This window comes from Terrapene carolina, unplaced genomic scaffold, assembly GCF_002925995.2.
Source record: "Terrapene carolina triunguis isolate 2854851 unplaced genomic scaffold, T_m_triunguis-2.0 Scaffold193, whole genome shotgun sequence".
Taxonomy (NCBI): Eukaryota; Metazoa; Chordata; order Testudines; family Emydidae; genus Terrapene; species Terrapene triunguis.
The window spans coordinates 8,174,206-8,188,912 of NW_020664544.1; the positions used below are offsets into that span (position 1 = coordinate 8,174,206).

At 40.4% G+C, this 14,707-nt stretch overlaps 1 protein-coding gene across 4 annotated transcripts in view; it reads right to left on the reverse strand.

Moving 5' to 3' along the window:
* The window catches only part of DDX42 (DEAD-box helicase 42), a 32,625-nt gene that overhangs the window by 17,097 nt on the left and 821 nt on the right, over positions 1-14,707 (reverse strand). For 2 of the 4 annotated variants that reach the window (XM_026654853.1, XM_026654852.1), the window contains exons 2-10: positions 14,102-14,209; positions 13,142-13,378; positions 11,258-11,408; positions 8,219-8,280; positions 6,853-6,889; positions 4,645-4,794; positions 3,885-3,989; positions 2,241-2,360; positions 796-972 (exon numbers count right to left, since the gene is read on the reverse strand). In XM_026654853.1, coding sequence (XP_026510638.1) covers positions 796-972; positions 2,241-2,360; positions 3,885-3,989; positions 4,645-4,794; positions 6,853-6,889; positions 8,219-8,280; positions 11,258-11,408; positions 13,142-13,378; positions 14,102-14,109 — 1,047 coding nt within the window. In that variant the 5' untranslated portion in view covers positions 14,110-14,209. Of the gene's footprint in view, positions 1-795; positions 973-2,240; positions 2,361-3,884; positions 3,990-4,644; positions 4,795-6,852; positions 6,890-8,218; positions 8,281-11,257; positions 11,409-13,141; positions 13,379-14,101; positions 14,210-14,707 lie in introns of those variants that run through there. The other 2 variants (XM_026654854.2, XM_024195182.2) reach the window with 2 other exon arrangements.

A 14,707-nucleotide genomic window follows, 5' to 3' on the forward strand; every position in this document is an offset into this window, starting at 1 on the left:
ATATTATATATTCAGCATTCAGGAACAACATAACTGACATTATTATTAGTTATTATGACATTAATAATAGTATTAGGGCATGTCAAGTATCAATAGGATACAGCATAGGTCAGCATTGTACCCATCTGTAATTAACATACACAGTTTTTATAGATTTGACGCCTGCTTCCTGGAGCTACTCACTCCAAAATAATGCAAACAAATACACCTCTACCCCCATATAACGCGACCCGATAGAACACGAATTCGGATATAACGCAGTAAAGCAGCGCTCCGGGGGGGGGGGAGCACTCGGGTGTATCAAAGCAAGTTCGATATAACGTGGTATCACCTGTAACGGGGTAAGATTTTTTGGCTCCCGAGGACAGCGTTATATCGAGGTAGAGGTGTATTTCCATGACAAGAAGAGTGCTGTCTAGATACAAGAGTAGGGGACGGGTAGTCCGATTTCCACGTTCTAGTCCTAGCTCTTTCATTGACTTGGGTGACCTCAAGCAAATCATTTTACCTCTTTATACTTGTTTCCTCTTCTGTAAAAGGGAAGTAATACCAACCCACTTCATAGGTATATTAGATAATTAGTTAATATCTATAAAGTTGGTTGAGATCCCAGGATGAAAGGAGTTACAAGTGTAGACCATTATCTTAAATTATAAACCAGGGCATTGACCCACAGTTCCATCTTTTTCAACAGATTATTGCAGTTCATCTGCTAATTTCTCTTGCACAGAGATCTGCCATGTTCTATGAGGAAACAGTGCTAACAATAATATACTATGGATATTATGTACCTACCTGTTGGCAAAGCTCTCTGGTTGGGCACACGATCACTGCAATGGGACCATCCCCTGGCTCCAACTCCTTTTGATCCATGATGTGGATCAACATCGGCCAGATAAAGGCTGCGGTTTTCCCACTGCCAGTCTTAGCTATGCCAATCATGTCTCTGCCGCTTAATGCAACCGGAACACCCTGAAAATAAAAACACATTCTAAACCCATGCGTCAGCTAACACATAAATAGACTGATAAAACAGAAAGATTGAAAGCCCATACAATCAGGACGACAAGATGGCACAAGGGACTGGTAACAGGCTATACACACTTCCATATCTAGGTTGCCAAGTTCAGGTCTGGATGAACTTGTTAGAGGACTGAAGTTATTAGCACTTCAGGGCTGTTTTGTGGCCTATGTGAAATCAATGGCAAGGGTTCAGTACAGTACTCAGTGGATAAATATACATATCACAAACACAATTGAAATTCCCGCTGAATCTTAGCAGAGGGGTCAAGAGACTGAACAACCCTCTCTAGGGGGTGTCCCCTCTCTCTTGGTCCAGATGTAGGCACACTGGTGGGGTGGTGAAGAGAAGCTTTCAGTGCTCCTGACCATACTATACCAGTACTGAGCTGTGATGTACTCACTTTATCTCTAAGTGCTGCCAATCCAGCATTTTTCAGCAGCAGATATTTTTATTTGCCGCAATATAGACTAACCTCACATACACCAACCCCTAAACACAGCAAAGTCTGAGGAATTTTATCAATGTTAGACATAACTTTAAAAAATCCCATAGATTTATTGCGTTTCTTAAAATATAAAAAAAATGCAGCTACAGCAAGGTTGGCTATAATCTTACACTACTGACTGACAGCCTCGCTCTCCTGTTCTAACCGGCTACGTATGCAGTAGAATCCCTTGCACATGCACGGCAATAGAGGTGGGCCCACTTCACTGAGGCAATGGAATACATTCCAATAGCCAAAAACCCAAAACAAAACCAAAAAACCACTTCCCATGTAGCCTACCCATCCTACTCATGGTGCTAGTTAGGTGTGAACTGTTTGCTAGTATAAGGTTCTCAATGTGCTGTTCTTTGTTCATTTTGTGCAACACTTATTTTTAAAGCAACACAGTAAATATAAAAAGGGAACATCTAGCAGTGCCATATATTCCCCTGAGCAACAGGATAATGGCTCACACCTGCTACAAATCCTAGTGGGCGGGCCAATCAAAAAAAAAAGACTGGACTTTATTTATATTTATTTTAAAAAGTAACAGGTAAACCTATTTTTTACAATAAGATTAAAGTAATTCGCATGGATGTACGTGAATTATTCATCAGGATGGCTTAATATAGGCAATCACAATTGCTCACAGCTTCATATGGACTAAGGGTAATTTTTGCCTACAACTCTTCTGCTTTTAATGCTAAAGGAATAGGAAGTAACAGTACTCACCTGACACTGTATAGGAGTGGGCTGTGTATACTCAGATTTCCGAATTTGATGCATAAGCTGTTCATCAAATCCAAAATGAGCAAAACTACTGCCAGGTCTGGGGGGAGCTGCACCAGAGACCTAGAAATAAAAAGATACATGTACAGTACGAAATAAAAACTTGGAATTGGAAAGAGAAAAGCAGAGAAGTCTTTACACAAAATTAACAGAACATTTTTATATAAGAAGGCGGCACATTTTCATTTTGACAGAAATAAGGTTAACGCAGTGTAAATGCCATAAGATACAAGTTTGGAGCATTTCAGACTACAGGAACATGAATAACAGCATACATCAAAGTTTTGTCTTGTAACTCTTCCAGGTAGATGTTGCAGGAGCAAACAAGACGACTTCCTAAGTTTGCATTAACGTAGTCCATGGTAGTGTCCACTAGGGGAGTTACAGCGCACTTTGGTTACACTTTGGTGGTATGCTGCTATTCACAGCCCCATAGTCCAGAACCGAGGGGCAGCACAGACAAGCCCTGAGACTCTCAAACCCCTGTGTGGTAGCTGGATAATATAACTTTTTTACAAATGGGGAAACTAATGAGAAAGAGAAATTAAATAATCTGCCTAACTCACAAAATGATTTAGCTGGGACTCATATCCAGGCATTCTGGCTCTCAGAGGCAGATCATCTCAGTTATTTTTTATTTACTGCAGAGGATAAAAAAAACTGCAGAACTGGCCATATACAGCATGAAAAAGGATTACTGCTCTGGATTCAACACAGAACTGTTATTGCATAATGAAGGAATGAGTCTGAACAATAAATTAAATTAGGTTTGAAATGGTCAATTGTATTTAATATTTCACCATTACCAAAAAAAAAAAATCTCAAAATAAATGACATGGAGCATCTGATTTCCAAAGGTGTCCCAGGATAAAGCACAAATGACAGAGGACTGATTCCCTTATCAAACATTACTACAGTTGCATTTCTCCACAGTACAATACCTTAGTCTAATTCAGGAAAATGTGATTGTAGTACTTCTGTTTTTGTTTTTTTTCCTATGGCAAGCAAACTGCTTCCTTGGGAACCAGAGTTATTAAACTCCTTGATTTATAAACACAAAGCAACATCCCTAAACTTAACTATGCCACTAAAAAAAAGTGTGGAACTTCTGAAAGTATATACAAATACATTTTACTTTATTCCTCTATGCATAGGTTGAGTGAGTTAGACAGAGTTTTAATGTTGTTAGATAAATGAGATGGGTTTTGTATAATGTGCCTAGACAAATGGGCAAGCATGCTTAATATAAATGAAGGACACTGTTTTCCTCATATTTGCAGACATGTCCCATACCCGTGTTGAGTATATACGAACCCTTTAAGAAATGTAAACTGCACTTGAAATACCTTGGCCAAGATTTTCAAATGTAACCAATGGTCTTGGGTGTCCAACACGAGATGCCTCAAAGGGCCTTAACTTTCAGGAAGTGCTGAGCACCTGCTCTCTGAAAATCAGACCCCTTTAGGGTGTCTCAAGTGGTCTCAAAATCACTGTCCCTTGTGAAAGTCTTGGGCATAGTAACCACTAAAGTAATCCCAAGGGGTGAAAGTGAGGAGTCCTGGGAGTATGGTCTTGTTTCCAGCTTACCCGTAGATTCAACTTATGTCGTAGTTCCACTATCTGCTGTGGGGTGAGGCTGCTGATTTCTTCGTGCTCCTCGTAGAAGTTCTTCTCAAACGGAGGGTATTCAATCTGCAGGTTCAATTACTCACAGTTAGTCTATGAGACAGGAATCCATTCTGTACACTGGATTTTGGCAGGAAGGTTTGTCCTTTTCTGAGCAAAGTCTTAACCATCCCTGAAGTTAGCCAACAGCTGGTCTGGGAGGATGATTGTTTATTTGAATTAATTTCAATAAAGAGAACACTATGTGGCACAGCAGTGAAATGCTGTCTATCATTGGCTGTACAAGAGAAGTTTGTTTCACAGCTAGTTTGCTTTTTCCAGCAGCCTTCTTCATACTACCTAAACTTCACTGAGTGGCTCTAGTTACTCAGTGAAGTCTAGCTGGTGAGATGACAACATAGTCAACAATGTTTAACTGAGTTCATTCACGCTTCTTGACTCCACTACCGCCCTGGATATCCCTGACACTTATTCATCATTCTGTAAAATACGACCTTAATTTCTTACCATTCTTTTCCTTACAGCTCTCACCTGTAACCCCCTAGTTCTGTTCTACTCAATTTCCTCAAACAGATCAAGATTAATTTTATAATAACCGTTAGCTAACTTAAACCCTTCAATCAGGTAGTTATTTTGAGGTGCTCCACAAATCTGGCTCATTAGGCTGAGGAATACACAAATTCCTTAAGTTAAAACCCAGTAGAAGAAACTCCATCCCTACCTCTGAATGATCAATAGGTGGAAGAGGATCTATGACTTTTTTGGACGGTGCAATTGGATTCCCATCACTATCATATTCCAAGTTATCCTCTTCCTCTTCTGGGACCACACCAGCAGTAGGGTTTTCTGCCATGTAGCGAAAATAAGCTTCCTGCAGCAAAACACATCAGTAAAATCACACACAAATACAATGGGGGAAATACTACTGTATTTTTGCTTAACTGGTGCATATATTAGATGGTCACTCGCTTTAACACCTACCATTGAAGGACAATATGTTCACTAGAACAGGCTCTTCTAGTAAACAGCAATAGTAGTAAAGTCCAGAGGAAAGAATCAGAAGAAATGAAGAAAGCTGCTGTAATGTTCACTTAGTACCACAAAATGCTTTAAAAACTTTTTTCTTCTTCAAAAGACTGATTAAGAAATGTTTGTACCAAGAAATATCATGTGTTATGCTTTATTAAATGGCAGGGTCCATTCTTACATCCACAAAGACTACAGAACAAATGCTGCTGCCCTTTAAACATGGAAGTTTGAACAAAAAGTCACTGTTTTTTTTGTTTTTTTTTTAAACACCCCCCCTAAAATGCCTCAAATGTTTATTTTTCACCTCCTCCCACCATCCTCTGAGTGAGGAAAAGTTGTTTTGCTTCAACATACTAATGGACAGTCAACACCCCATTTCAGTGAGAAAGAAACAATTCCAAAAGAACCCTTCAAGACAGGCACAAGTTGGAACTCACTGAAGGCATTGGAAGATCCCACCCTAGACATCTAACAAAGATGCACATCTACTGTAGAGACTCATTTAGCTCTCATTGTTAATCAGCAAACCAAAACAGTCTCACGGGGAAATGGGTGTCTCATCTGCCTTCTCAGCAAAGATTCAGGGCCAGATTTCCAAAGTCCAGTGCATGTACCTGAGTGCAAATGTTTGCACTTGTCTAACTTTCTCATGTGCATTCACCAAGCCAATTAGCTGCTTAACTAACCATCTCTGCATATAATTTGCATAGTATCAGGTATTTGCATGCATAAATTAGCTTCACTCAAATGTATACAGTTACAGCACTTTGGTGTGGTCCTACATTACTGAAACTAAAAGAACAGTTACTAACAAATCACAAAGTATCAAATAATTAGGATTACATGTCAAATAAATGAATAAAGTACATTTTGAAATGAAGTCTCTTTTCTTCATTTATTATCTGTGTTCGGGCATGTCTACCAGTACACTTACTGCATGGCAAGCTAGGGTGTAAAACTGCAGTGGTCCCAGCATGCTGCGCACTAAGCGTCCATGTGGACCCTCCTGCAGTCACAGTACAGCAAAGCATACTAGGGAACTTTTAGTACATACCAGCAGAGTTCACCCAGAGACTTCGTAAGCAGCATGCTGGTGTGTTGTTGATTCAAACTCCAGCTTGCCGCACAGTAAGCGTATGTGTAGCCATGCCCTTATTGTATTGCCTCATTCAGGTTTGGGGCCCTAATTGTGCATACAGAGTAAAAGCTGATCTCTGCCCTCAAAGAGCCACAAAATTTGGCGGACAAGTCATCAGAGCGACTTCCCATGGTTCCACTGTAGCTCTTATTAGAGGACTACGATCTAGATGGAAGAACAAACTGCCTCCGGGGATAGAAGCTTGGCACAGCAACTTGGCTGACCTAGCAGCTGTTGAGTGGGTAATGTTTCTGAGAAGACGGATCTCAGACCAATTTAAAAAGATTTGGTCTAACTTTCTAGAAACCTTTCATTTATTCCTAACAGATGGAAACTGAGACATCACTCTCCTCTCTCTTCCCTGCCCCCACTTCCTTCCTCTCCCTCCCCCTCCCATTTCTTTTCCTTTCTGTTCTTCTCTTATTTGGGATGGGGGGAAAGGGAGAGTGTGGAACCAATATAAATAAAAGATATTACTATAACCAGTTTAGATGAGGCCCAGAGGTATTGAAAACGGTGTGTATTTTAAACTATATCAGCTGAAAGATCCTCTCACATACAAGTTAAGGAACTGTGAGATTTTTCTCCCAATATTCTTTATTTCTTTTCTAAAGCATCTGAAAGGCAGGGACAACAGGGAAACTAGTAGGCTCTCTCGATGAACTTCCAAGTTTGTTTCAAATGGTATTCAAGTTTTGCTTGTACCTAAGTAGTTCGATTTGGGGGGGATAAAATAGATAGAAAGACTGCATAGGAACTCACTTGGTCATCTTCCTCTTCAATGTCATCTCGAATACCCCTGGAAAAACAAGCGGAGAAACAAACTTCCCTGCAAATGTTCCACATACCCAGCTCTGTATTGTCACTTGATTAGTGCTGAGCTCCATACTTTAGTGGAAGACACAACACTAACAACATCAAGCAGCAATTAAATCAGTGTATAATCCCAACCCACAGGAGTTTTCATAATACATAATCCTGCACAAGCTTCATTTTACTTCCACTAGCATGGCTGAAGATTAGGAATTCTTTAATGTGGATTCTACTGTGAAAGTTTTTGAAAAGTGAGCATTTTGGTTTAAGTCCCTGGCGTTACCAAAAGATGTTATTACAAGCCCATAATTAGAGAGGGACAGGAACCAGGAAGTCTGAATCCAGTTCAGAGCTTCCCCAAAGTCGGTGGTGGTTTGGATCCAGTGTTCTGTTTCAGGCCTATGAACAGCCTGATCAACGCCATGCAATATAGACTATATTAACACATTTGAAGTTCGCATCAAGTATCAATGGTACCTAGTTAATTCACCTGATCAAGACAGACAGGCAAGCTTCCCCCTTGTAAATCTGCTTCTGAGCAGAAAATATCTCAACTTTGGGGAGCAGCATGTGGCACTGCTCTTAACCCCTGAACTAGGTTTGGAAGACTCTCAGTATTTATTGCAAGGTTTTGTTTATTTCTAAATTTGTCTGTGCTGCAATGGTTCTTTCACCAGATGATCCCAAAGGAGCCATCTATTCTAATAAATATGGTTTTAGACAAAACCAAACATTCCTAATCACTGGGGAGCAAATAGCTTCATCTGGGCCAGTCTGGCAAGCTAGTAGCAATGCAATGCGTTGCCATGCAGGGATCTCAGTTGAATCCCTCAGTCCCTAGTTTGCATGGCCTGGGATTGCTGGGCAAAGAGTACCTGAATCACACTTGGGAACAATGTCCTTTGGATATTGCTCAGGGCGGCAGTGACTGGCTCGGTAGGGAGCCATACCCAGTTTTCCTTGGCTTGTATAGGGGCACAGATGGTTGCTGCAGCGTAGGAAGAAAAGTCGTCGGTGATCCTTCCCAAATAAAATAAAAACCTGGTTTGTTTTCTTATAAGTGAATCTTCCAGTATGTTTTGTTTTGGGGTGCCTCAAAGGATTCTGCTCATCTATCATCTGATGCTATTTTACTGCACAAAACTTTAGCCACTGGAAGGGATTCTATGCTCTGGTTATTTACTATATTTACATTACATGGATCTAAAGAACCAATTAAGTTTAATGTAAAATGGAGAAGATGGTTTTTATAAGCCTTGAAATGCTCTAAACACCCTTACAAGGCAGGATCTGAGAGATACAGAAGAGAGCTTACTTTGTATTCTTTCTTTCCTTGTCTTTCTCTTCAAGTCTCTTCATGTCTCGAGCTGCTTGATCCTAAGAGGACACAGAAATGTATCACATAACAGCAAGGATAAAGCTTAGAAAGGAAAATTCCTTATTGCAATGTTGTTTATACAAAGGGATGAATGACCTTACAAAACACGTAATAAATCTGAAGGGGGGGAAAAAAAGTCAGTCATATTGTAATAGGACCGAAGTAATCAGAACTTGGTTATTCCATCAAGCTGCAGGAACAGCACTTTTGGGATTCAGCCGTCTCTCATTCCATGTCCTATTATGCTAACTATATCATGCTACTGACTAATCCTTTGGGAGTTCCTAGGCCAACGATTTCCAACACTGTTCTTAAAAAGAGTTTTCTCCACACACACATCAGTCAGGAAAGCTGTGCTAGAACCCAGCTAGCACCAACTGTCTAAACATAATTGCAGCTAGCAGAATTGATGCCAGGGCATAAATCATTAAGATCAAAGTAACAAAAAAGCTTAAAATACTAGCTTTATTACTTACAATGAATTGTGTTGTACTGCCTTGTTAGATCTTTGGTTGAAGGCAATTTGGTTGAAAGTAATCATGAAATGATAGATTTCATGATTCTAAGGAAAGGGAGGAGAGGAGCAGAATAAAGACAATGACTTCAAAAAAATCAGATGTTAAACTCCGATAATTGGTAGTTAAGGTCCCATGGGAAGAAAATCTAAGGGAAAAAGGAGTTCACGAGAGATGGCAGTTTCTCAAAGAGAGAATATTAGAAGGTGCAACAGCAAGCTATGCTGATGCAAAGAAAAGACAGGAAGAATAGAAGGGAAAGATAGGAAGACGGAAAGAGGCAGCCAATATAGCTCCAATCAGGAGCTCTTTAATGCCTGAAAATCAAAAAGGAATCCTACAAAAAGTGGAAACATGGGCAAATTGCTAAGGAGGCCTACAAAAGAACAGCATAAGCCTGCAGGGACAAACTCAGAAAGGCTAAGGCACAAAAAGAATTACACCTAGCAAAGGACATAAAAGGCAATAAGAAGAGGTTCTGTAACTACATTAATAGCAAGAGAAGGATGAAGAAAAGTAGAGGTCCTCTACTTAGAGGGGAAGGAGAGCTAACAACTGGTGACATCAAGAAGGCTGTGATGTTTAATGCCCATTTTGCTTCAGTCTTCACTAAAGAGGTTAAAAGTGATCATATACGTAACACAATTAACAACAACAAGGGGGACGGAATGGAAGCCAAAATAGGGAAAGAACAGGCTAAAGAATATTTAAATAAGTTAGATGTATTTAAGTCAGCAGGAGCTGATGAAATTCATCCTAAGGTACTTAAGGAACTAGCTAAAGCTATCTCAGAACCTATAGTGATCACTTTTGAAAACCCTTACAGGGCAGGTGAAATCCCAAAGGCCTGGAGAATGGCAAACATACTACCTATCTTTAAAAAGGGGAACAAAAAGGACTCAGGACAGGATAGACCAGTCGGCCTAACTTCAATACCTGGAAAGATACTGGAACAAACTATTAAACAATTAATTTGTAAACACCGAGAGGATAATAGGGTTACAAATAACCACCAAGATAGATTTGTCAAGAACAAATCATGCCAAACCAACCTAATTTCCTTCTCTTTGACACTTACTGTCCTAGTGGATGGGGGGGGGCTATAGACATGATGTCTTGATTTTAATAAGGTTTTTGACACAGTCTCACATGACGTTCTCATAAGCAAAATAGGGAAATGTGGTCTAGATGAAATTACTATAAGGTGGGTGCAAAACTGGCTGAAAGGCTGTACTCAAAGAGTAGTCATCAATGGTCCACTGTCAAATTGGGGGGACTTATTTAGTGGGATCCTGCAGTGGTCTGTCCTCGGTTCAGCACTATTCAGCATTTTTATTAATGACTTGAATAATAGAGTGGAGAGTACGCTCATAAAATTTTCAGATGATAGCAAGCAGGAAGGGGTTGCTAACACTCTGGAGGACAGGTTTAGAATTCAGAATGATCTTGACAAATTGGAGAATTGGGCTGAATTCAACGAGATGATTTTCAATAAAGACAAGTGCAAAGAATTTAGGAAGGAAAAATCAAATGCACAACTACAAAATGGAGATAAACTGGCTAGGAGGTAGTGAGAAAGGCTCATATTATCCTGGGATGCATTAAGAGGAGTGTCATATGTAAGACGTGGAAGGTAACTGTCCCGCTCTACTTAGCACTGGTGAGACCTCCATTGGAGTACTGTGACCAGTTCTTGGCGCAACACTTCAGGAAAGAGATTGACAAATTGGAGAGTCCAGAAGAGAGCAACAAAAATGATAAAAGGCATAGAAAACTTCACCTATGAGGAAAGATTCAAAAAACAGGGCATGTTTAGTCTTGAGAAAAGAAAACTGAGGGGGGACCTGATAACAGTGTTCATATATGTTAAGGGCTGTTACAATGAGAACAGGAATGAACAGTTCTCCATGTCCACTGAAGGTAGGACAAGAAGTAATGCACTTAATCTGCAGCAAGAGAGATTTAAGTTAGATATTAGGAAAAACGTTCTAACTATAAGGGTAGTTAATCTCTGAAATAGGCTTCCAAGGGAGGTTGTGGAATCCCCATCATTGGAAGTTTCTAAGAACAGTTTGGACAAACACCTGTCAGGGATGGTATGCTAGCTATACTTTTGACCTTCCTCAGTGCAGTGGGCTGGACTAGATGTCCTCTCAAGTTCCCTTCCAGACTTACATGTCTATGATTCTTTTGGTAATTTTTTTTGGCTTTAGTCATTCTTAAATGGTTTTTACACATATTGGGATTTTTTTCAAAATTCTCATGAAGATAATAGACACGGACTCCGATATACCAAGTACGGCCTTATCCATGTCAACATGTAACAATATTATTGTAAAAAGCACCTTGAAGAGTACTAATATAACCCTTAACCTTTTGTATATCTATCTATGTTTCCTGCTCTTGACCAGAGAGGAGTTTAACACCTAAATTCATAAAGACTTAATGAGTTGGGGCTTGCCTCCACTTCAGCCATGAATGCTTCCAAGGGATCATCTTCACTGTCAGAGTCTCCTGATTTGGAATTAAACTGCTGGCGAGTGGGGGAATTCTCTGCGGGAATGTATGGCAAATCAACATTGCTGGAATCTTCCTCTTCATCCTCAAAGTATCTGACAAGTAAGAGAGAGTAGTTTATAGCACAGTAATGGGCCAAGTCAGCACATGGCTATAACAAGTCATGCAGTGGGTTTGTAGAGCCACTGGTTTGAGTCTCTATATAACTGATTGGAGTGAACAACAAAACTTTGTACTCATCTAGTATTTTCCATTAAAGGACATTGAGGTGTGATACAGGTATGAATGCATTAAGCTAGTAACTGAAGTAAGGCAGGCAGTTGTGGACAACTGTTCTTCTTCCCAAGCCCTCCCCAGAGTCAGGTGCTGCAACAGAGCACTATTCTTTCACCCTCCTCAATGTGTGTATGGGACTATAAGAAGGGTTAGTAAGGAGGCCAATGTTTTCAGGATGCTAGCAACACCCAACTGTATCTTGTTCGACTTGGACGATGCTGGTCAGTGCCTCAGCCAGTGTCTAGCTGAGACTGAAGTATAGATGAAAGTGAGCTAGCTGAAACTGAACACAAACAAGATAGGGCCAGAGGGAAGCAAGTGCAGATCCATTTATCAATCACTGTAGTTTCTGACAGCCTCACAATCTTTTTTAATATGTTTAAATACGTTCAACAGACAACAAACTGAGGCACAGAGATTAAATGCTTGCCTAAGGTCACATAGGAAGTCTGTGGCAGAGCAGGGAATTGAATCCAGGTCTCCAAAGTCCCAGACTAGCGCCCTAAGGAATGGACCATCCTCTCTCTTTATAGAAGAGGCAACTTCAGACCGTTTAACAGAAGGAGTTCTCTTGCTAGGGTTTGTAACATGGGGTGATTTCAGACTCCCAGCTGCTATCTGACAATCGTATTCCAGAAGTATTCCAGTCAGTTTACACCATGTGCATATGGCTAAGAGGTTGTGACTTTTCATTCTGGATGGAGACTTTGCCACTGTTATCTATGCTGTTATTACCTCAAGATTAGACTACCCTGAGTGCTCACCATGAGGCCACACCTTAAAACCATTAAGAGACTGCAGTAGGTGCAGAATGCAGTGGCTCCCTTACTGAGTGGGGCATCTTGCTGGGAATATGCAATAGCAGCACTGCAGGAACTGCACTGGCTGACTGGAATTTTGGGTGCTGGTTATGACTTATAAAGCCCTACATGGACTGGGACTGGCCTACTGGAGGGATCACCTCTCTCCCCATGCCATTCTGCCACAGCTGTAGTCAGCACGGATGCTCAAGCTGGATTCCCCTCACTATAAAAGAGAGGGGGCAGTTGGCAGGACGTGGGAGCTCCAAGACTTTGGAACTTGGTCCCCCTGTTGATCTAAAATAGCCTGAATTTGATGACCTTTTGAACATGCTGCAAAAGACATGTTCAATTGGGCTTTTGGAGGAGGCTATGGGCATGCTTCCTACAATGTTGAAAGGGTGGAAAGGAGTTTTTGTAGTTGGCTGGCTGGTTAAGTTCCTGTTGAAATGATTACTTAAAATGTACTGGGATTTTATTATATCCACTAATGATGGGTTACGGTGCCGAGATCCTTGGATAGGCATCTTGTTATTATTTTAAATCTAAATAATTAAAATAAGCTTCACAAACAACTCCCACGACATAGAGAAGGGTATTATTCCCCTTTCACTGAGAAGAAAACCCAGACTCAGAGAGTTTAAGCTATTTCTCTGCTTGTTAGTTTCCATCAATGAAATTTGCTCCTTGAAACCTATAAAACAACCAAATCTAGAACAGGATACACACAAAAAAAAAGTAGCACAGCTTACGCATTCTCCTCATCAAAGTTTGCTCGCTTTGATCCAATTTTGTAGAAAGAAGGGAGCTGAGGCGGTGCTGACTTCCCAAAGGCAGCTGAAGAGCCAGGTGTTCCAAAAGCACTATGGGACTGCGAAGGGAGTTTGGGTTCTTCTTTCTTTCCAGGGGCTATGGCAAAACCTCCAAAACCAAAGCCTCTTTTGGTGCCAGGTCCACCTTTGTTCCAGTTCATGATGTCAGCAATATCTCTGTTAAGGTCAGAATATACCAGTTAACATCCCCTCTGTTATAGTTTGCCAGATACAAAAGGCACAAATTATTTTGACCAGGGCTTCCTAAAGTCATCTGGAGATGGATGTTTGAGAAGATAACCCCAACTAGGATTTTGGCTTTGTTCCTCTACTGAGAATATTAATATATAGCAGCATTTGCACTTTGCATTAAAGAAAAATGAACAGGTTGCTGTCCAAAATATTACATCCCTTTTATTTTTTATTTTAAAAAGTTCTATCAAAAAGTAAAGTTACCAGGTTTATGGATAAAATAGTCTATCACCCATTAACACAATGCTTAACAAACATTCCTGCCCTGTAGATTTTACAATCCAAGATAGACAAATAAACCCATGGCGAGGACCCTGAACACAAGAACCTATGTGGGAGAAGTGGAAAGTCAACTGAATAAATATTTTGCATTTCTATACAGTCCCATCCCTGAATGTTTTATAGCTTTGTAAATACTGCACAGCTGAAATCCAGCCAACTTTAGAGAGGAGGGCAATAACCAATTAGCACATAGCAAACCACACAACCATAGGGGGAGGGGAAATGTTGGTCAAGAACAAAAAGTCAAGCCTCACTTCTTAAGAGGTGTGCCTTAGGATATTTAAGATACACACAGAGTAGACAGCACCTCAGTTCTTGAGGTCACATTTGAAAGACTCCCACCCAATCGGTTTGCACAGAACTCACTTTTCCATGTCAGCAGGATGAAGGGCTCAGTTGTTGATGCTGCTAGGATTTGACCCTGATTCCATGAAGTTTAGTATTTTCCCAATGCTTGGGCAACTAAAGTCATACCTTCAAGGCACAAAAAAAAACAACAACAAAAAAAGGGCATGACGCACAGCCCTTTCAAGTGTGTTATAGTTAGAGAGCTCCTAGTTTAGCGGTCTTATTAGACAACTCTCTGCATTCGCTGGAACTCCTTCAATTAAATTAAAGTGCATAGCTAAGAGAAATAACGAGTAAATTCTGTATACTACTTCCTACACAAAGCATTTACCAGTTTAGAATCTGCTCAACAAATCTAAACGTCTAGAACATGGAGCTCACTAGGTCATTTTTGGAAAAAATCATTCCTCTGCTCTCCATGGTAGAGGCTTGACTCCAATAATCTGTTCTTCCCACTTGCACCAACACACATCTCAAGCTTCAAACCTGCTGATATGTGACAAACGCCTGAATTGTGGAACACTTGGCTTTTGTTGCTTGTGCTGTACTTGATGAATTGTAATATTTTTAAACTAATAAATCTGTTTGTAAGGATGTTTTCTCACTGTGTGAATAAAAGAAAAC